At 28.4% G+C, this 24,850-nt stretch overlaps 1 protein-coding gene and 1 pseudogene across 1 annotated transcript in view; one reads left to right on the top strand and one right to left on the bottom strand.

Annotated features, from left to right (window-relative positions):
- LOC112600260 (MICAL-like protein 2) overlaps positions 1 to 6,051 on the top strand; it is a 30,873-nt gene extending 24,822 nt beyond the window's left edge. The window contains exons 5-10 of the mRNA XM_025347448.1: positions 847 to 1,961; positions 2,900 to 3,348; positions 3,421 to 3,520; positions 3,577 to 3,702; positions 3,775 to 3,890; positions 5,683 to 6,051. Coding sequence (XP_025203233.1) covers positions 847 to 1,961; positions 2,900 to 3,348; positions 3,421 to 3,520; positions 3,577 to 3,702; positions 3,775 to 3,890; positions 5,683 to 5,915 — 2,139 coding nt within the window. The 3' untranslated portion in view covers positions 5,916 to 6,051. The remainder of the gene's footprint in view (positions 1 to 846; positions 1,962 to 2,899; positions 3,349 to 3,420; positions 3,521 to 3,576; positions 3,703 to 3,774; positions 3,891 to 5,682) is intronic.
- A 688-nt stretch (positions 6,052 to 6,739) lies between these two features.
- LOC112600313 overlaps positions 6,740 to 24,850 on the bottom strand; it is a 136,725-nt pseudogene continuing 118,614 nt past the window's right edge.

Here is a 24,850-nt window from a genome sequence, read left to right as displayed (position 1 = left end):
GTTATTTTTAATATAATATTTTTTGTCATAGTTATAGGTTCAAAATTCTTTGTTAATATACATTGATATAAAATACTCTTTAGATTTGATATTACTTATTTGAATTTTATTATATTTTAAAATACATTATGTTTAATCACGTCGAGAGTTAAAATGTTACTATGGTGAAAAGTAAGTTTTCCTTGTGATTCTATTATTAATTAAGAACATTAAGTTCGTTGTAATATACTAATATATTATAATACTTGTATTATTTTTAGTAGTACCTTAATTATATCTACTACCTAGTATTTCATATTTTAAGCTTTTTATGCCATTCTATAAAACATGTAATACTAATACGTATATTTATAACTATTTTTATGTTTTTAATATGTATACACTAACTATTAACTTATTTTAGAATACATCATGATTTATTTCGTTATTAGTTTCAAAAGTTAAATTTTGATCAAATTTCTTGTCAAAATATAATTGTTTGTTTTGATTTAGGTTTGATGCGATTTATATTATAATTTTTTATTATTTAGTTTAGGCTGATTTTGGATGGTAGAGCGTTCTGAAATGATTAAAATGTTTTATGATAAGTATTGTTCCTAGCACACGTTTAATTTGCAATGCATGGTCTATAACTATATACATGACTAAATTAAGTAAACATAAAGCAAGTGTTATTAATCTGTACCTATAGTTTTATGAGAATATCTAAGTTTTCTATGTATAATTTAAAAATAAAATAATGTATCTCACTAACTATTTATCTATCGCAGCACTGTAGTCCTTCTGTAACCCATACGTTATTGTTATTCCAGTAAGTGCGCTATATCTGTTTTGCGTCTGTTTCAGTTGGGCGCAGGCGTTGGCGGTTGTAGAGTGTGCAACCAGTCCGTGTTCTTAGCCCAACGTCTGCTCATCTCTGGCCACCTATTCCACCGGACGTGTTTCAAGTGCGCCCGGTGCTCCGCCCTGCTGAGCGTAGCCAACTACTACGAGACGCAGGACGGCAAGTACTGCTGCGAAACGTGCCCGGACGAAGAGCGGACGGTGTCGCCGACCGTTTCGTTGGCGACGGCTACGACGACGTCTCAGCCGCAGCCGTCGTCGTTGGTTGGTGACCGTCGGGCGCTGTTCGAAACGCTGGCCGCTGCAGATTGTACAGACGACGTGAAAGCGTCGAAAAAGGCGCAGCGGCCGGTCACACTCAAAATGGCCGATCCTTTGACGACCACTACTACTGCCGTCACGTGCAGCGACGATAACGACAGTGGCGTAGTGGTAGTTAGCGACAAGAAAGAGTCGAGCGACACAAAGACCTCGGTAAGCGTCACAGGAAGTCGCGAAACTCTTTCGGACGTGGTGGCAGAGGTCGCCGACGAGGATAGTGGAGGATCAGCGCCGTCGGCCGAGGACCGAGTGACGGACGCTGCTACTGCTGTTGTCGTATCCGACCCACTGCCCGACGTCAGTCCGCCCGTCGTGTCATCACCTCTTCCGCCGTTGCTGGACGATTCGAATCGACTCGATGACGAAACCGCAGCCGATTCACTGAATCACGTTCAGATCCCGCCGATATCGGATGATCTGAAACAAGTCCTCGAACTTCCTCCGGCTACTAAAGCCCCAGCCGAGGAACAGCTAGAATCCCCGGAGGATTATGAAATAAAAACCCTATCCAATAAGTTGCTTAAAATGGATTATTACGAGAGTAATAAAGAGGTACCGGTTCCTAGTCCTAGAAAAAGAATTAAATCTCCGATAAAAATAAATTACCCCGAAAATTTAAATCCTTTCGACGACGAAGACGACGATGATAACAGAAACAAGAATGATAGCACGAACCCGTTCGGGTCCGATTTAGAAGACGAAGAACTTTCAGTTAAGAACAATGTTAGTTTGAATCCGTTTTCGAGTGATGAAGATGATAACGAGCCTGTTTCTCAGCCCCCATTGCCAAAACCTAGGTAAGAATTCTCATGTTAAATTTTATTAATTATTTTTATGTTACCTAACTGATCTCTGCTTTAAATTTTAATTTGAATGAAATGATAATTTTTTAAGTTATTTTCATAATTTCCATTCGATTAACATTATTTACGATGAATAATACATATTACATTTTATTTTATTTTTTATTAATTTTAATCGTATTATTGTAGGATTAGTATTATAAATCGATGATTAAATTATATTTTATAAGTTACACGCAGATAATTGTACTAAAAAATTAGAAGTAGTAAATAAGAAGTAATAATTTTATTTGATTAGACACCTATATCATAATTTTATAGTTAAAATTGATTATTAAGAACAAGTAGTTTTAAAGAACAAATAATTATAAATAAATATTATTATTTTGAACTTACTTTAGATTTTAAACTCATTTGTCATAACAACAGTAGTTATTAATAATATATAGTTATTTTAGTATGCAACAGTTTTATGATGATATTTATAACTGTTATTGTTGTTTTTATTATTTTTAAATTTTTAATATTTTTAATAGTACCTATCTTATAAAGTATTATGTTTTATTTTTTATTGAAATTTTAATAAAGAGTTATTGTTACCTATTTATAATAAATTGGCACTCATCATTCTTATAAACAAAGCTTTTCAAATAATTAAAAGGTTAATTATATTTATCACACGAATTAAATTAATTTCTCGGTTTTTGTTTCACTCATAACTCTTATCTAATAATTATTTTAAACATTTAAAGACTAATTACCTAAATAATATACATAATTCTATTATGTTGCATGAACTTCATTATTTAGTATGATTTATTCTCATTGTGTTGCAATGTTATTTAGTTATACAGACACAATGACACAATGTTTATTATGTCACAACTTTAAAAATTTCTGATTAAACTAATATAAATATGTTTTTATTTTAGAACGGTTTTGTCTCCTGTTTTGAAACCACGATACCAAACCCATCGTAAGCAAAGTAGTGCTTCCAGTATATCTTCCTATTCAAATACTCCTCGAAAAAAAAAACCAGCTCCGCCACCTCCAGTATCAAGACTATCTCTTGGAAACATTGAATACTCAAATAATATGCAGATTTCGTCTCCTAACAGTTTAGAAGACTCCAGTTGTAGTGGAAGTGAACTATCCTCAACCACTAATCAGGAAAGATACAGATTACACAAGAGCACACATGGGAAATGGAAACGAAAGAAAGGACCAGCTCCTCAATGTCCAATACCACAGAGGAGACGAATTAAACCTATGCCTATGGAAGATATCAAACAAGAGTTGTTGGATATTGAAATAAAACAGCAAGAGCTTGAAAGACAAGGAGTTAAATTAGAAAAAGATATAAGATTAAAGTGTAATGAAGGTATGTACAAAGAATTATATCATGTATATAATCTGTTGTATACATTTATTATTTTTTTATATTCTATTTTAGATTTGAACAATGTTGATGTGGAAGAAATGGTGTTACAGTTGTTTGAATTAGTTAATGAAAAAAATGAATTGTTTAGAAAACATGCTGAACTTATGTATCTGTATGTGTATAATAAAATAATAGCCTTGTAACTTTCTAACAAAAAATTATTTTTAGACGAAAACAACATAACTTTGAAGAAGAGCATGCTGAATTAGAATATCAAATACGTGTATTAATGTCTAAGCCTGACCACACCAAAACAGATACAGAAAAAGCACGAGAAGAAGAACTTATCCGAAGGTTTGTGTTTACTATGAAAAAAGTATAAAAAAAACCAAACTATTTTTAAAATATTTAATTTTTTTTCAATAGATTGGTTGAAGTTGTTGAAAGGCGTAATGAAATTGTTGAAAATTTAGAAAAAGATAGACTGCGTGAAGCCGAAGAAGATCGTAGTGTGTTCAATCAAATTGGAACTTTTGCTCAAGGTTCAAAAAATATCCATCATATAGTTTACTAGTATAAAAATATGTTTGAATGTTTGACATCATTAGTGGTTTGCGGAATGACGTTTTGTTCGTTTTTTAAGGTGATTGCATGTGTAATGTGTATGACATCAATTTGCTTTTTTAATCCTATGTTGCCTGTTTTCATTTAAAATTCAAATACTTTTCACTATACTAAAGTTAATGGTTTCTGTTTCTTCAGTAAAATGGTGTACATTAAATGAATTAATAAAGAATACAATAGAACATTAAATATTGAAAATAAATTAATATAGAATCATAGATTATGATGTTAAATTTGGTAATATTAAGTAATATTATTGTAATCTAATATATATTGTAATGGAAATATGATAGTATTTAAAGTTTTTCTGTATTATCTGCTGGAGAGACAGAAATAATTAATTTTTGTATAATATTATGCTAATTACCATTAAAGATGTATGCTTATGTATGATATTTAGTCATTACTATATAGTTGTTACATTTTTAATATTTTTGCTACTTTATATCACACTTTAATAGCTTGAAAATTATTATTCTATTTCTAAACTATAACACCTGGTTACTATTAGCTTTTAAAAATATTTGTTTTATATTTAATAATTTCTGTGTTTTTTTCCAAAATAACAATTGCTATATAGTTCGTTACTTTTTGTTGCATTCAAAACTCAAATTGAAATTTACTTACTTTTTTAATTATTATTAAAGTACAATCATCAAATATATAATATAATTTTTTGATTAATTAAATTATGCTTAACTAGAATAAAGAATTATGAATAAATGATTAAAAATATTTTGATTTTAAATAAAATGGTAGGTGATTTACATGTTTAAAACTATTATGCAGTCTAATATGTAATATTTATCATTATGAGTTAACTAATTATCTATATAGCAACAAATTATAATATCAAAAATAAAGCAGTTATAATTTAATATTAATTTCTACGTGAATTGGGATAAATGTAAATTAGGGTAATTTAAAAAAAATATATTAAATATTATTATTGTTATTATTATCTATTTATTATGTGAATGAAACAAACAACTTAGGTGTCGTTACTTTTAAAATTTATCATTGTCCTAACCCAACCGAAATATAATTATTACTTGTTAGTTTATAATTATTGACACTAAACGCAAGTTATTATTTATTACATAATTAATATTCTATTGCGACTTTAAAATACATTTCAAAAATCATTAGTTTTATTTTATAAAGAAAATCTTTTACACAATAATGAAGGTTTATAAAAAATTAATAATTAATTAATGTTTAATATTTATTTTAGTATCATTGCATAATTTATCTTTTGACTCTTAAACATGTATGATTTATTTAATATATCATGATATCCATTTAAATTTAAACTGTCACAAAACTCATTTCTTGATTTACTATAATTATTTATTTATAGAAATAGTAAATAATAATCAAATTAAATAGGTTTATTTTGTATCTCCTTTTTAAATATTTCAGAAAAATTGCTTAAAAAGGTGAATGTCTTTAATGTTTAAATTTGTTTTTTTCTTTTGTAATTTATGAAAATAATAGATTAATGTGCTATGTGCTATTGTCATTTTTTCTCAGTAGATTAGTTAGAAAGTGTTATAATTAAGGTGGAAACTAAAATACTTAATATATTTTTTAAATGTTATTGAATTGTGGAAAATTTAGAAAATTGGCACTGTGTCTCTTGAGACATCTATAAAAATTTGATTATAGTGTTTGTAGAATAATTTCTTATTGGAAAAAAAATTATTGTAGATGAAACCTTGCCATGTATCAAGCCAGCAAATACCACAGTTATGGAAGGCAAAACAAACTTTTCCAAAAGACTATTGAAGAATATCAAAAAGGTAAAATCAAAAAAAGAGAAACAGGAAGTTGCGTCGCCGTCCCAATCGCCCTCAAATTCCTCACATAGCAAAGGCACTTTAAAAAAGTTTATGACTCTAGGCCATTCGTCTAAGAAATTGTTGAGACCTAAATCCAGTTAGAACCATTATTGTGTTAAAATTGTAAATTGAAGAATTATAGTACTATATTACTACTATAAGAAGTTACAATTGATTTAATAATTATTATATCTTTTAAGATTGTAAATTTAACTTTTTTGTGCATTTGTACTTTTTTGAAATGTTATGTAAACTGGCAACTATTTGTTAATTTTTAATTTTTAAATATTTTTGTTGCAATTTTAAAGAGCCATGTAGTTTTTATCAATTGTATTATTTGTGGCATTGCTTAAATAATTGAACATATCACATACTCAATCATATGAATTGCTAGTTTTACATTTGTATACTATTTATGTAATTATCAGTTTTGTACTTAAGTATTACTTAACATTGAACAAGTTAAATTATTATACCAATTATATTTAATAAGTAATAACCCATTTACATGACATACACTCATAAACTAGAATATGAGCCTATTTATATGTATTATTTAAATATGTTAAATTATGTTTATATTTATGTTTCTAATTAAACAAAAGAGAAATAATAAAATTATTCTCTATATATCTACACATTTGTTCATAAGTTCATAACACATGTTTTATTTTATTTTAAGAGAATAATGAACTTGCATATTTTGTCTGTCTTACACATGGGCCACATAGCAAATATGTATTCAACAGAACTAATTTTGTATTGTTAGCTTTCATCTTGAGTAAATTTACCTATAATGAAACTTAAATTTATGAATATATCATCTGGATTATAAAACATTTATATAGGTTTTTACTAATATTTTAATTTCAAAAAAAGTTCAAATTAATAATTAAATATAAATAATCAATAAAAGTATCAACATTTCAATAGAAGTCTGTATACATTTTAAGATGTTCTAAAGCCTAGATAATATTTTTACATTTAAGTTTAATTATAGGTAAATTTATTCTAGATTTTATTAACAAGTAACAATACATAAAACCTTTTTAAAACACAACATTTTTTAAAGGATTTAATATTAAAAAAAAAAAAAACCCCTAGATACATTTTATCAATCTTTAATAGTAAAGTTTTGTGAAATATTTAATATATTTTTTGTCTGCTTTGTTATGAGACTAAATTGTTTTAATCATATCTACCATTATTGCATAGATAAAATATTATAATATAAAACAGTTGGAAGTCGTATTCAAACACTTATTACTTCTTAGAAATTCCGTCTAGTTACTGTAATATTTAATTATCAATTGTGTATTATTAACTGTCAAGTCAAATAATATAAAGCGAATGACCTAATAATTTTATGTTTTAGACAATAGTTGTCGATGAAGTATGAAACGGGAAAATGATTACTTTAATTATTTACATAACCCATAAGTGTGTATAAGCATTTATGAAATATAAAATAGTAGTTTGGTACCTTATTATATTGTGATTATAGTACCTACAAAATGTCAAACAATGATATGTGGGTACATGATGTTAAAAAATTAAATTTTAATATAGCGCTTTGAGTTTACATCATTGATAGTTGCGTGCGTTTATTACATACAAAGATATTAATTCATTATATCAGCGGTTCTCAACCCCTAAGGTATACGCGACGTGATCTTAAGGGGTACGTGAAAAAAAATTGGCTAATGACGGAAAATGTTGAATTTGTTTATTTAAAACAATTCGTTTCAAAAATATTCATTATATGTTATTAAAAATGAAAATGTATGCCACAAATTAAAACATAACTGTCAACTTATCTAATAGATAAGAATGAGTATAATGAGTATAGAATGTAATAAAATATTAAACTTAGGAATATGGAACGAAAAAAATGTTGAAAACAGCTGCACTATATTATTACAACTCAACTCAAATAATTATTATAGACAGCATCGGAAGGAAGGGTATTGAGTACCGCAAAAAACGATTGTCGAGTGTGTATCTATAATATAATATCTTAAGGTCATGGCGGTCGCATACCGGTCATGGATGAGTATTGTTTTGCGCTGTCCAGCTCTTACTTGGTATAGTTGACTCGATAACTCGCACCATACAACGGTTAAAATACAAAGTTTATATACTATGACAAGAGTCATTAAAGAGGTAAGGGTCAACATTTTCACATATACGTGTTGGCCTTATGTAATAATATTAGGTACATCAAATAAAAACAAATCTAATAACATAACAAAACATTTAATTGTGTAAATTAATACTATTTTCAATAACTAATAGCTATTCTCATATATTAAATAGGTAGGCACAATCATAAGTTCGGACATTATAAACTAGGTATATTATTTTTTTGTGCAGCAAAATATGAAACAGAAAAATTGTTTTGTCCTTTTCCACAACGAACGGCGTTTTTTAAGTACGACTGTTACCGCAGGTTCTGTTCCAACACTGCATCTGGTTATTGCAGGATCTGAACAAGTGTGCACGCAGACCTGCAATGTTGTTCCGTTATCAATTTTGGCCAAGAATTGCAACGGAATGCACTCTAATTCGGTCGCTTCGGTAGCATCAAACGCCAAGTGCATGTTCGGCATTGAATTCCATAGTTTTCTGAATGGACCGATGAAGTCGCTCATTGCCACGTCCAGTTTTCGGATCTCTAATGCATCACCCACACCAGATGTGTGTAACCTAACCTATCCTAACAGCATATTAGGCATTGATCCATATTGCCTTGTGATCGATCCGGAAAAATTGTGGCATTTTTTTTCGAACTGACCATTTGCAAGTCGTTTGGCTGAAACCAACAAAATCATCGAGCCAGCAGTAGCAAACGGCGATCGAATTTCGACGTCGGACATACTATTATATTCTGTACGAGATCTAATAGTATACCTACGTTAATATATTTTTATGATAAACGTACACTTAATACTTCTTGAAGAGAATATGTTATTTGACGTAAGTAGGTAAGTTTTATTCGTAATAACTAACTGTCATAGAAACGAATATCATGTATTTTAACACTATACAGTAAATATATAGTTGTCAATTGCAGCAATATAATATGTTAGTTTTTGTATCGGAAATACATTTTAATTCAAATAATAAAAATAATGATGAAAATATATACTTTTAAAATAATGTTCAAAATTAAATCTTAAATGATATTTTAATTTTAATTTTGACATTTATCAATGTTGGTATAGGTACTGTTCATTATCATGATTTTTAATAAATCATTGATTATATTTTAGTTTTTAAATTAATTATTTGTGTTTTATATTGATGGAATAATTCGGTACATGCGATGTATGGAAATAAAAATTGAAAGCAGGATTATGTACCTACATATACGTATATTTTTTTTTTATATGGTTTAGTGAAATTTCAAAATGAACTACTTAAAATCTCACATACCTAAAAAAAACCTGAAATGACGCCCCTAATCTAATGACGAATATGAAGTATTGAAATTCAAAACTTATTCCTTCACCTAGATTTCGTATCAAATGTGGTTCTCATAAAAACGGGTTTTCGAGGCCTTTTGTAGTAAATTTTTTAAAAGTCATATAAATAATAACATAAAAAGGTAGAGCGACAATGCAACAAACATTTTAGCTTATTTCAAACGAGTTTAAAAACACTTAACTCTAAAAAAGATGTAATACTAGGTTTTTAACAAAAAAAAAAATCAACAGGTGACTGTTGGCCGTAAAAAAAAAAAAATATAATATATTTTTACTATTTTTTATCCTTAAAATTTTGTGGCATCTCATCTAATGGTGAATATTTTTAAAAATTGAAAACTTATTAAAATTGGGATACGATAAGTCTTCTTTTTAAAATAAAAATTTAATTTAATAGATGAAAATATATAAATATAAATAAATATTCTACCTACTAAAATTATGTAATTTTTATTTATTCAGTTATCATAGTATTACAAAAAATCATTAAGCAATTTTACCATTTTTTGTTTTTCTACAAAACTTACGTGGGTCACGAAAAATGCAAGCCTAAAAAGTAATAAGTCGCGAGTACAAAAAGATTGAAGACCACTAGCTGATAATATATAGGTTGGTTTATAATATAGTAAGAACAAATACCAGTTTATATATAGTAAAAATAAATGTATAATATTTAAATACTAATTGATATTGAGTATGTCTATATAAATATTCTTTGATTGCCAAGACGTCTCTCAACAGTTCACACACGTGTACGGAATGATAATAACACACAAAATAATAATATAGGTAATACTATGATAATAAGACTTGTCAATATCTGACGATAATCGATACTATCGGCGGCAGCAACTCGTCTGCAGCTAATTTGCTGTATCGGTCGTTTCCGATAATCAGCCCCAATGGTGATCGCCAAACATAGATATAAGTGATATAATAAATATATATATATATATATATGGATCGACGTCGGGCACGATTCGACGGATGGTGACGCGACACTTGACGTATATACGTATCGAGAATGTAATAAGAATTATATTATATGGAAAGTAATAACTAAAGAGCGGATGTTCATGCATTTGCATAATATCTTTTTCCTTTTATGATAAAGTCGCAGAGTAGAATAGAATTTTTTTTATGGTTTATGGAAGACAAAATCAAAAATTGTATGCTACATAATATATTTGCAAATGTCGATCCAGTTTTCTTTCAAAGCATATTTATATTTTATTAGTGCATAACAATGCATATTTGATATCTTTAGGTTTTACTTGATATTTAACATTGAATTATTATCTATTTTAATTACTGTTTTAGAAATTTTATTTTTTGTAAATTTTACATTTATTTAAAAAAACTAATGATAATTTAATTTTTAAAATTAAAGAACAATAAGAGAAGACCAATACGAATATATCATTTTTTATTTAAATTATTATATCCATTTTATTTTGATTTTAAGTTTGTTTTTAACAGTTGATTTTCAAAAAGTATTTGAGCATATTTTTACATTTTTTAGGAATATAATGATGTTTTTACGCATATTTTCACATTTTTTTTAGACATACAATGACGTTTTATCAAGCATATTTTAAAATTTTTACAGCATACTTTAAAGTTTTTTGGAGCATGAACATTCGCCCTTTACTAATAACACTCCGAACGATCGCGACACGATTTTGCACTTCACTTTACTCACAATATATTATAGACGCAAACGGAAGTGACAAAAAATAAACGCGCACGGACTATACAACGTTTACCACAGGTCTCGCACTGAATCCAGAGGTATGTCGACAGTCAAATGCGACGTGTGCACTCTGCAATATAAATTGTAATTGAAGTGTAATTGACGATACACGTCGCACGGCCAGAGCGATTTTCGAAATGTCGCATTAAAAACAAAGGTGGCGAAAACGGACACGATCTCGATGCTCAAACGCTGACGAAGACAAACTGAAGACAGATAATTGATGAGGGAGTGCGGTGTCCACAAAAGCCCCGTGATTAAGTATAGAAGAAGTGGTCGTCGAAAAGTTCATTACACCTGTAGTGATCACTGTGCAGGACATGGCGATCAGTACCACGATTATTATTTAAACGACGTAGTCTTAAGACGTATCGAGGAAGGTAGATATATTGAAATAAATGAACACTTCATTTTATAATTTACAAATAAAAATGTTTATTTTATTTGTACAACTTTAAAACAATTAAAAAGAAATATAAAACTCACTATCGTAAGCTTATTGTGCGTAAGTCTACAGTTAACTACCTTTTCTACTAATGCTAGGTGCTCTACCCGTATTTATGGGTCCTGTCAATTCTAATATTTTACATCTTGTTAATGTCTACTTTACATTTTTATGCACATAGTAAAAACAACTTGTGATTTTCATCTTTAATCTAGACTTTACATACTCACCATAAAAGATTATTAATACCTACGTTAGTTGCCAGCATAAATTAAACTCAATGTATAATTTATTATATTATAATAACTAGAATAATTACACGGGATTTGGGTTTATTACACACACACCGTGTGATTACGCGGATCGGTTCAGTTCGTGGAAAGGGCGGCGACATGAACAGGTGTTTTAGGGGCTCGTTTATAAAATCAAAAATGTGAAGCTTGTTGTTGATTGTTCAAAGCGATAACCAAAAGTAACATATTTACTTTATCATAATAATTCGGTGAATAAAAACAAAAAAAAAAAGGAATTTAACAGTGGTCGGCCAAATTGAGTGCCGAATAAATAAACCGTAAATAAAATATATCACGTAAAAATAGTAATAATAATAATAATATGGTATTCTGTCGGCTGTAGGTCCGTCAGATGTCGTGATAGTACAAATGCGATAAACGCGAGGGCGGACGACGGCTGTTCGACTGGCGCGATGACGACTGGACGAATGTTGCTCGTTCGCGTGAAGAAACGGTGGCCCGCCGATCCATGCGGTAAAGGTCAAAGAAAATGCGTAGCGTCTTATAAGTTTTTATTGGTTCGGGAACCTAAAGTACGCATACGAACTCGAATTTGATCATCCGTCAATGATGTACCGTCAACACAATATATAATATTATTACAACTCGATTCGCGGCCGAACCGGATGTGTATGGGTCGATACGGTACACCGATAGTCATTATTCTTTTTCTGTGATTACTTGGTGTAGAGGGGTTGATCCATTTTGTGGTGTGGGTGGAAACTATTCGATGAGCTAAAATAGGTATGTGACAAATGTGTGATAGTAAACAATTCCTTAAATAAAATACGACGTGAAAATATCACATCTACTTTATTACGGTAGGTAATCGATTTTTTTGTGTTAGTACCGTTCGTGGCTGTTGATATATTATGATTTGAAAAAGCACAATGCTGTTGACTATGTCGTTTATGGCGTATACGATAATACAGATGATTAATTAAATTTGAAGATTTTTTTTTAATTTTTTTTTTTTTTTTTGGAAATGAGCAACAATAGAAATTAAGATCAAATATGATATCATCATCTTCGTATGGTGGTCACTGATTCCAGTTATAGCAACAAATGTATTATATATGCCCTAATTTTTTTATTTGAAAAGAAGATAAAGAGAAAACTATAATCTCAGAAATTTTATTATATTAACCAATTGTTTAATTAAATAGATCATCTATGACCTTTATATTATATACTTATACAAATTTGCTTCGAAATAAGAAGTATGTAATATTTACAAAAACAGTGTCATCATAACTGACCGTCAAGAAAATGTCTAATTTTCTTTAGATAATTATATTATATTTTAACTTTTTAACTTTTCTTTTATAGTAGAACGCTTGAATATAAGTTATAACTATTAAATCATTTTTTTTTTTTTTATACATTTTTTAATTTGACTGATATAAATGTATATTATGTAGATCGTAAATGTATCTGTTTTTGGATTGTTCTAAGAAATTCAAATATGCGTATTTACTATAATATTTACGGTTTGTTACTTTGTTCTTGTTCAATATTAAATAAATTACCTATGTACCGTTTTATAGTAAAACGTTATGTGTTCATGTTTTATTTAACTTAGAATTTTAAAATTTTATAAATAATAAAATGTAAAACTTAAAATTTACTTTATTGAACCAAACAAAAGCTAGCAAACACTTTAGATAGATTTTGATCTACACGTCTACTGTTTAATTAGTTCCTAGTCCCATTTAAATGTCAATTTACGTACACTATAGATATTTAAAATGTCAATCATTGATCTATGTAAACATCCAATTTATGTAGTTGATTCATGTATTTACTTCGTTTAAAGTGCCCTATTGTATATTTTTTGTTTCAGTCCAGATCACTCTATGATGTTATAATGTTATAACCTTTAATTTTGTTATTTATTTTTAGTATCTAGATCTTAAGTTTTAATTATGTATTAATGTATTATTATATTTTCTATACTAATAATATTGCTTACTATTAAATAATACTTAAATAATATTATTTAAATTTTAAATATTTTTTTGTTGATAGAATTCACAAAAAGGTATGTTATAAATATTTAAGTACAAGGAATTAAATTTACGAGAATGACTGGTCAACGATATTTACAAGTACGTCTTAAATTCAACTATAAAATTATATGTGATTGATGAATGAAGGAAGAAAAAATACCTACGTGTAACATTGATTTATAAATAATTTAATACTAAACGAGAATTCAACTCATGTACAATAAATATTAAACTGACTATCGTATATATTTATATAGTATTTATTATTTAAAAATATAATAATTGGGGTAAGTATATAACTTCCTACATATGGCCATAACCGAAGACAGACACAAAGAGTGATGAATATTGATGTAGATAAAGACATAATAAAATATTTTTGATTATCAATTAATTATAAAAAGTGGTTATCATTATTGCAGCATGTACTGCATATCTCAGTCATCAACTTTGAAGACCCGGTAAGTCTTTGAATGGATTACTTATGTGATTGCTGGCCTTGCTGGGTGAAGTGGGATAAGTTTGCGAGCGATGGTGGCGGTAAGTAAAGGGTTGTGTGTCGGTGGTAGCAGGAGAGCAGGGAGTAGCAGCAGCAACAGAAGAGCACCAAAGAGCAGAGGTGGATGTTTCAGAAGCCTTCAAATCATACTATTCATGATTCATCTTAAGAAGACGTCGCACCTGCATGAATTATCTTCGTCTTACATACATACAAAATAGAACATTTTTGTTTAGCAGAATTCATTTTATGTTGTTAGCTTTAATAGTAGAGTAAATTTATCTATTATCAAACTTAAAGATAAGAATTTTATCTAGGTTGTCACATAGGTTTTTATTGATACTTTAATTTTAAATTGAGTTATAGCTATGTAAAATATTAAAACTTAAAAATGCTCTTAACTCACTATAAAATTATTACACTCTTCATGAAGAGATTCACGTAAGTATAATCTGTAGATAGGTACATTTTATATCTTAGTTTGTGAGGTATATATACGTTAAGGTAGCGTTAAGGTACGTTTTCCCTGGAGCATCAGATTTTGACAATCAGTGGTATACTATTGCGTACGATTGTCCTTTTTAGTAGTACGATTGCATACGAAAGTTAGTGTAACGTTGTCAACATGTACTAAAAATTAAAATAAAGATATTATTATACTATATCATTAAAGTCAATTAAAAATATTATGTGAGTTTGTATGCATATATATATATGTACTTAAATAGAAATGATATCCGATAAGTTGTACATTCGAAAAAATGTCTCTCATAGCTTATGTGCTCCTATTTTAAAGCCTATATGTAATTTGCATGCATAATTATTTGAGATATGTCATGTAAATATAATTTTCTTATAAATTTTCACATTTTGATAGATTTGTCTTTCAAAAAAATAAAAGTAATTAGTAAATTAAAGACATATTTAAAGCAATGGATATTGGATAGTATAAATTTGTATAAAAAATTAGCTGCGAACAGAAATGTGATATCAAAGCTATATTCTGTGTAAGAATTCATTAAGTTTAAATTGTTAGTTTAGATACAGATAAACGATTTATTTATCGGAATATAGATATATTTTTTATTATTAAATTTAATAATATCATCGTTTTGCATTTATCAAATTTTATCTGTGGTTTCATTAAAATATTTTAACGTATAAGAAAGTTTTTTTTGCCTCATCATATAGGTATGTAGGTATAAAATATCTTTATGTACAGTATATGTAGGTACTTAAATTTTTCAGTAATGATTTTCATTTAATTTTGCTTGGTCGAGTTAAAATTAAATCAATGACTTTGCTTTCTTAAAAACTTGATTCTTAATATTTTGAGCTATTATTGCTTCATAATTGTGCTCACGGATTACCGATTTAACTTGGGATTTGTTGACATCAGTTAAAATTTTGACATAACAACTTTTGTTAAAACATAATCATTTTAACAATCCGTCTTTACGTTGTTTTATGAAACGAGATTTATATGAAAAAAATCAAACCTTATTATTTCCCATGTTCTATTATTATAATTTGTATTGAATTCTCTGTGGTTAAATAAGACATTAATTAATACTATTACTCAGAGTATACACTAATACCAGTAACGTATTGAATGATAGTTAATCGTAATATCGTATTTTATTATTAATATAACGATGCTAAAGTGCAATACTCCAAGAAATCCGGTATAAAAATCGGCATTTTATCTTATTTTATAGATTTATAGATTATCGAAAAGTATTGGCCTAGGAATTATAACCATTATATCGTTTATGAAACGTTATCAAATATAAGCAATTATTTCCTAAAGTAAGTAATTTTACAAATTGTGTTATCCCAGACCGATGTAGACACTAGACACTGTGTAAAGAAATTTGTGGGAAAATGTATAGATACAGTTTGAAGCTGATTTTATAATAATTGGCATGTGGTTATTGATTACATATGAGTTTACTGATATAGGTACAAATTTGATTAGAGTTTAGCACGTGCTCTGTATAGCTATATTAAACGTGTTTATACTGTTTATAGTAATTACTAATTAGTAGCACGAACCACTTATATTTGTAAGTAAAAAAAATTCGAAAATTTTAATTTTTCGTTGAAGGTATTATCAAGTATGTAATAACGGAAGTGTACTGTAATATTAAGATGATGATGGTCAATAGTAAACAGGTTACCTAAAATAAAATGATAAAGATGAATCTCCGCTCACCAAAATACGCTATTGAATCTAAAATTTCTATACGACCATTATTTAGAATTTATTACATAAGTATTATTTATAATGTGTATACTTAGATAAATTTGTAAAATCTAACTAAAACCTTTGGAAATAGCAATGTAACACTCCACAAAGCGATGATTTTTGGAATAATTTATTAGTATAATAATTATAAATTATGATAATAAGTTATTAGAAAATTAGTCAATGCACTAAGTTGTAAAATGTAAATAGAATATTATTAAAATAATTTAAACTAATTCAAATATTTAATATGCATGTCATTTGACGTATGTATAATGTATACAGGTAGTTTATCTCATAAGAAGGGATTTCTACCAGGGAATTACTGTTTGTATAATAATATAATATAATTCTATGCATTGACTCTTGCGTTGTAAGGGAAAGTTTAGTACATTAGAATGCATTGTGGCTTTCTAATGTTATTTGGTGCTGTTTTAGGTGGATTATTTATAAAAAAAAAATACGTAGGTATCAAATATGTCGAAAGAATAATAAATTAATAAATAATCATAACTTAAAAAAAATATATAGTATTATATTATTTTTAAGATATAATATCATTATGATTTCCTATTATTTTCTATTCATGATCCAGTTTACAAAATATTTTGCATCTTTTTGAACTGTATATAATATAGGTATGAGAAATTTTGGTTGATAAATATCAATAAAAAATTATTTACTAAATCAAAATTCTTGAATATTTAATTTGAGGCTCCACAGAAGTTGTTCTTATATCTGTAAACAAATATTAAAAATATATAGGTATACATTTTTTTTTACACGTATTTAAACAAAATTATTTAAGTAATTTTTATTACAATGATATTATTTATCATAATTATTTAAAAACATTATTTATGAAATTTAGAAATTTTACGGATATTATATTTTTATGTACTTTACCATACGGAATAAAATTTTTTATTTATTTAAAGATATTATCTATTTATACTATGAACACACTTTTATTGTTTTATAGTATTTATAGAAATAAGTTATTAAATTTTTAGTTATACAAATTGATATAATATGGTATAAATACATATTATTAAGCAATAATTAAATATTAATAATCTAATAAATGAAATATTTTCATTAAAAATTATATTATCAACCTACCGTAATACTAAAAGTAAAATAAATGACTTTAATCTATCATAAAATATATATCTTAATGTTTACCTACTGATAAGGCTGACACTTTAACTGACCGTTTTTGCTCAGAATCGTGTACAATGATATATCATTTAATTTAAATTTAATACATCCATAACGGTGACCCACTCGACACCTGATGTACAGCAGAGCGTTACCTACTTGTTTACCTTTTTAATTTAAAAATACATTTCTATTATTTTTACTACTTATAACAGTTTTGTTCTACAATAATATATAATATATCTAATGATACGGTAATGATATTTTTAGAAACACATGGTGGTGGGAGTAAAGAAAGTAATTATCTGTGCGTTTTGCTCAATATGTTCGTGAAGGGCGTCAACTTCGAAGAGTATAAAAAGTATTATATGGCAGAAGTGTCGAATGCTTTGTGCACGACAAACTATGCGGCGGTATTGTTGTGTATTTGAAACAAAACAATCGGAGTGGAAAACTGTCTATTGACCAGAGTTCATGCCATGATATTAACTCATGCTATCCTTGTTAGAAACGGAACACGTGTTAAGTAATTTTTTTATGAGGCGATAAACTACAATATTATGTTTTTAGTCGAATTTTTCGCTTCGTTTTAATACGAATGTCATGATACATTTACATTGTTGCGTATTTTAAGCCTGTTTTATCGTCACGACCGAAATGCATAAAATAAAATACATTACTAAATTAATTTTGCATAATATGACAAAAAGCAATACGCTTGTTTATAATAAGTGATAACTGCACTGTATTGATACCTAACCGAATTACGCTTATACACCGTTTAGTTATGATTTCGAGTTTCAGAGGTTGACTCCTAGAAACATTGTACAAGGCTTGAGTGCTTGACAGACGCCACGAAAGCCGTAGGTATCGTCATTCTGGAACTAAAAAGAAAAGTAACCGGTGACTCGATTAGAGGGTTCACGCTGGATGTGTCTGCTGAAATTACATAAAGTATTTCAATATACTATTATTATTTATTAAATTGTAAGCGTAGTAGTCAAAGTGGCTCTGCGGTATACAATGTGAGATATAAATGATTTAACCGCATGACAGTCGTATGTGGGTAATACAATGAAAATATAAAAAAAAAGTGAGTGAAACATTTTCTGTGTATTTATGCAATCACTACTGTGTGTCACATATATCATGAATAAGTATATATTTTGCATCTTCAAAAAAGAAACGTAGGTTTATTATACATTTTTTATACAACGAGTATTTCCAAATGTTATTTTTCGTTTAATTTTAATTTAAATTTTTTTCTTATACAAACATTATTAAAAATCCCACGAAACTAGGAAAAATTAATAATGTTTATGCTATCCTGCATCGACGATACGACCAAACTTGTCAGCTTCATTTCATTAGTTATCACTTTTCATAGTTGATTTCAACCAAGTGTCTGTTATCTGTGACAAATTTGAAATTCGTGATGGTTAGTGTGTGTTATGAAAATGTGATGGGCTATTCAAGAAGATTTATAAATTTTTTCGATCACATGGTGAAAGTGGACAAAGATACAGTCGATAAGAAATAATAGCCCAAGAACGTGCTGAGGGGAGTGATGGTGTATTTTTTTTTTTTTGTTCACACCCGTAATCACGTGTTTCTTTAATTAAATTATGTTTTATACTTGTAACGTCAAAATACTAAATTATATAATATTTTCATTATTTATTTAAAATAATTTCACTATAAATAAACGTATTATTTTAAAATTAGTAATTTATTTATGACTGTGATGGTTTTTTTTTTAACTCAGTATTAATATTATAACATAAAATCTAATCTTTCAATTACATCTTTTCAAAAATGGTCAGTTTTTCTAGCTCCATTGACGTTTGTTTTTATATTCATATAAATGAGAGTATTTTAATTTGTATTTATATTTATAAATCTGTTTATAAAGAAAAATTTGATTAAGTTTAAAAACAAATTTTTTTAACTAAGTATGTTACTATACCTAGATAAGTATAATGTATATAGTAAGAGTATTATTAATAGAAACGAAAAAGAGGTCTACTAGACATCTTATTGACAGATTGATGTGATGTGACCAAGGTGAGTGACGGATATAGGTAAATGGATTTATATATAAACTGCAGAGAATATTGATGCAAAACCAAACCATTTTATTTGTCACATCAAAATGTAGCTGTATTAATTTATTTTTCGTTATTGCTATGTAAATTTATTGAAATATCAATTTTATATTTTTAGTTGGCGATAAATATTCATTGACTTCATGAGAATTTTATTCGATTACATGTTCATAAAATATGGAGTATAGACCACAATATTCAATTCTTAGAAAATCGAATAAAAGTTCAAGCTATATTTAGGAGATGCAAATTATAAAATTAACTTCATGTGAATTCTTACGCTGATTATAATATTGAGTTATATATTTATAATTTAAATGATAAATAATAATTTTACAATTTTACATGGTAACTTTTCAAGTACACTGGTTCAAATGTTTCTAAAATTATAACAACATCTTAATAATGTCTCAAAAGAATAGAAAAAACATTTTTTTTTTTTTTCAAGGCGCACATAAAAAATTATAGTGTATATTCATTAACATAATATTATTGCACTTTTTGATTATAAATTAATACTAAAAATAAAATTTAACATATGTTTGATATATTGTTACATTAAAAATCAAATGAGAATATAAAACAAATAATTAAAACGTAAAGATAAGAGTTGTATTAAACATAAATTATACTCTTTGGTATACATTTTATAGGTGTGTTAAAAATAAAAATAAAAATGTTCAACAAACTACACCTAAAATCAAGTTTTTATAATGAACATACATCATAATATATATATATAAATAAATATACATATTGTATATTGTACAATATGATACAAATATTTGGTTATCGATTTAATGTGCGACATTCATTCTGTTTGTCAATTTAAATACATTTATATTTATTCACTTTTAAAAATACTTAAAGTACGTATAAAACTATTTTTTAAATAAAAATTATTTTTATCACACATTTTTAACTTCAGGTAATATTTTTTATTCATAAATTGTGTTAAAAAATAAAATACTACTGTTTGAACGGTCTAAATAAAAATATTTGTTTTTACTGTTTTAGTAGTGTGTGCATTTATTTTTGCTAATATTCACGATGGGTAATTAAATAATTTTTTATATGATTTAAAAGAATCACGGAACCCTATAAAAATGTATTATAATATTTTGATTTTTAAATATCCATATCACAAATGTATAATTAATTAATTTAATCGATAAAAGTTAGTTTAATCTCCTTAATTTATAAAATGTTATTTGATTTTGTTTTGTGTTAATCTTTAAAACTGCAAAAAGATAACTATTTGTAAACAAATCATAAAATTTCAAGTTTGTGTGATAAAAATTAATAATAACTTCAAGTGCAAAAATGTAGGTATGCACTTGAAATTTAAATTATGTAAAACTATCATTATTTTTATATCTAGTTATTTATAAATATATATTATTTTATAAAGATTATATTTTATCTTGGTATATACATATATGTATATACGAATACCGTAATATTACGGATAAAATCCGAAATTGAATAAATCAAAATAAATGTAACCTATTAAATGTAAGTTATTTGAATATATGTCATGTATGATCAATTTTCTAATATCAAAGTCTTCAAATGGTTCTTATATTTGAATTTAAATAGGTTTCCTCCCATTATTCTGTATTATCAAATGTTTAAATTTATCTCTATATTCAAATAACAATACGTAATTGAACTGTACAGTATAATATTATGCTTGCATATCAATTCAGATCTAGTTAACCAGTTACAAGTTCGACATTTATTGTTATAAATTGTAGGTATCACTTTGCAGTCAAAAGAAATGTTTAATAGTAATTATTATTTATTTTAAGTGAAATAAATGGCACTTTGTAATTTCCTTGGTTATATTGCAAGTATTTATATTTTTTGGCAGATAAGGTGTCCGTAAAATAATATATATTTATTTATCCTACACTTATACATTGTACAGGTGTATGACAAACTCTTACAACTAATTTAGTGATGCCTGTAGAAAATAATGATTAATTACAAACATCTATATTTCTTAAAAATAAACAATGACTAGTAAAATTATTGTTATTGTTATTTCTAGTTATTCTTAATATTCCATAATATACTTTATACTTATACGGAGTAATGTACATTTATAATAATCATACAAAGTTATATAGTGTAGAATGTAGACATTATATGTAATATGTAGTGTAAGTGACAATATATTATGATTTTATATAGAGTATTATGTGATGTTATTAGGTTAAGATACTATTTTAAAGTGGTTGTAGTACGTAAATAGCATTTATTCATCAAATAAAATAGTAAATTTTCATAGCTCAACTCAAACATATTAAAATATAATTGAGAGAAAAAAAATGTTTATATTCATTTAGGTAGTTATAATTTTAATCATTTATAAATGTATGATATCGTTATACACTAACATTTAAAAACTTATATAGATTGATTTTTATCATAATTTCAAAAAAGTAACATAATTTATTTACTAACATTTTTCTCTCTATTAATTTGTATGTATAATTTAATATATTTATGAAAAGGTGCGCAATTTATTTTTTTATTTTAAATCAGTATTATTTTAAAGATTTGAAATAATATGTACTAATACATAAATATTAAAATACTTACATTAATTAATTAAAATTATATTTAGATAATTCAATTAAACTATAATTAATTAAATACATTTTTATTAGATTGTAGTTATGCATAATTAATTAAAAATTGTGTAATAATTTTAATTTCGAGTGTAAATATCTTTTTCGTCAATCGTGTTTATTTATTAGTATGTTCCGGTTTTAACAAGACGGCAGACGCTAAGCATAACAATAATACTTATTCTTTAAATAAAATATCTATAATAATTACGCGCAACAGTCTAAAAAAAATCTAAAAAAAATATTCTTATTCAATTTATATTACATTTTAACAAATCTCATTTTGAAAAACAATGTTAAAAGCGTCAAAATGAATAAATATATACTTTATAGTGGATAATTTAACCCAGTTAATGTCAGTCATTCAAACTTTGCAATCAATCTATTATTTTTATTAAATTTATAACGTTGAATGCATTAAGATAAAATAAATCAAAATTGCCATTTTATTAATATAGACGTACTTAACCGATTCATGTTCGGTTAGGTTATAGTATAGGTATAGTATAATATATTTTATCGAGGGATAAATAATATGTATTATTTAGACAATAACATAATAATTATCAATAGTAGTTACGTAGAAATATAAATACATTAATATACAAAAAGAAACTTTATAAAATGTTTGAACAGTAAATGGCCAATTGCATATATTTTATATCTAATAAAAATAAAATAAATAATAATAATAATAATAAAAAAAAAAATAAAATAAATTTTCGTTGAAATTAACAACTTTGTTGGAAAAAGTAAATTCAACTTTGTAACATGATCTAAAACGAGCGTAAAAACAAATACTTAAAAACTTGTAATAATTAAAAAAAAAAATAACTTTTGATCCCTTGAATGACTTTAATACATTTTTGTCTATTGAATTAAATATATAATATAATCACAATGTAATCTTCGGAAAACCTACACAATGTAGGTCGTTGAAAACTCACGATGATCCATTTATGATAATAGTATTATTATGAATAATGTATTTTGTATTCAATAACTATTACATAATTAAATAATTTTAAAATGTTTTAGAAACAATAGCAGTAGTTACAACGATATTGTTTCGTGGGAAATTAATTTTCATGAACTGTGAGTGAAGCGCTCTAGGCATCGGTGGTGGCATTGGTAGTGAGGCAAATGACCTAGCCTGATTTTTTGATCATATAAAGTTCAATTAATATACTTTTTAGATCATCAAAATACAAATATTTAATTAATCTTAATTTTTTAACCTATATAATTCATTATTTTGATAAAACATATATTTGAAAAATGTGTATAAATATAATGTCAAATAAAAGTAAAAAAAAAAAATGCGTAATCGGTTTGGGACAAACGTGGAAAATATCGCCGCCGCCGCCGCGACCGAGCCTACGCGGACACCTGGTAACCGCGCGAGGCCGTCGCACCTGCTACCGTCGTTGCTGGAAGACGACTGCTGTAGTAGGCCAGCGACGTACGTCGTCGCCGCCGCCGCCACCGCCGCCGCCTACACGGCCACGGTCACAATCGTCGTCGAAGTCGAAGTCGACGTCGTCGGAGCAGCGGACGCGACCGCTGCCGGGCCTGCATCGTCGATGAACAGCGTGACGCGGACGACGACAGCTTGTGCGCGCTGATCCTGCGGCCGTTCCGGTCGCCGCAGACGGTCGCGTCGCTGCCGCTCTGCTCCGACGCGTACGGTTCGCTCCTCGGACATGGCCCTCGTGATCAATATCCTGGCGACCGTCGCGGAGGTCGCGCAATATCAGCCGGACGAACGTACTCCTGCTTGCCGGCCGACGCACCGGTTGCCCTGGTCCGATCTCGCTGTCGTTTGTGGTCGACGAGCACACACTGTTCGATCGACGAACCGCCGCCGCCGCCACTCATTACTGCCGACGCCGTCGTTGTAGCTGACGTCCGAGTAGTGCTGCCGAGTCCAGGGCGTTGGCCGAACACGTGGCACCGGCCGGCAGACGCGAGGACGGCGGCGGCTTCCGCCCGTCTCGGACAGGCTCATCAGCGACGACCGGCGGCTCAGGCAGCAACAGCGGCGTGGCTGCGGTGCGCGAACCGGTGCCGCGCCGTGCCCTTGAGGCCGCCGATGGCCGCGGCCGCCACCGGCGTCAGGACGGTCTGTGCGGAACTCGCTGCCGAGGCGTCCGGGCCTGGAGTTCGGTTCACCTCCGCACTTGGTCATCATCTTGCGCCGGTATATTGGCAGTCTTCAGCAGCTTTCTGATCGCTACAGCAGCCTGCTTGCACAGCGCCGAAGGTGATGAGCGCGAACGACAGCGACTTGACGGCCGGGTCGGTCGCGGTGCCGCGCCCACGGCCGCGCTACACGACTCGTACAGGCACACGCAGTAGTACGGCAGGTAGAACACGGCCAGCTGAGCCGACGATTGGGAACAC

The sequence above is a fragment of the Melanaphis sacchari genome, unplaced genomic scaffold, assembly GCF_002803265.2.
Source record: "Melanaphis sacchari strain LSU unplaced genomic scaffold, SCAv2.0 Contig0_pilon_pilon, whole genome shotgun sequence".
Taxonomy (NCBI): Eukaryota; Metazoa; Arthropoda; class Insecta; order Hemiptera; family Aphididae; genus Melanaphis; species Melanaphis sacchari.
This window is presented reverse-complemented; position numbering and strand designations above follow the sequence as displayed.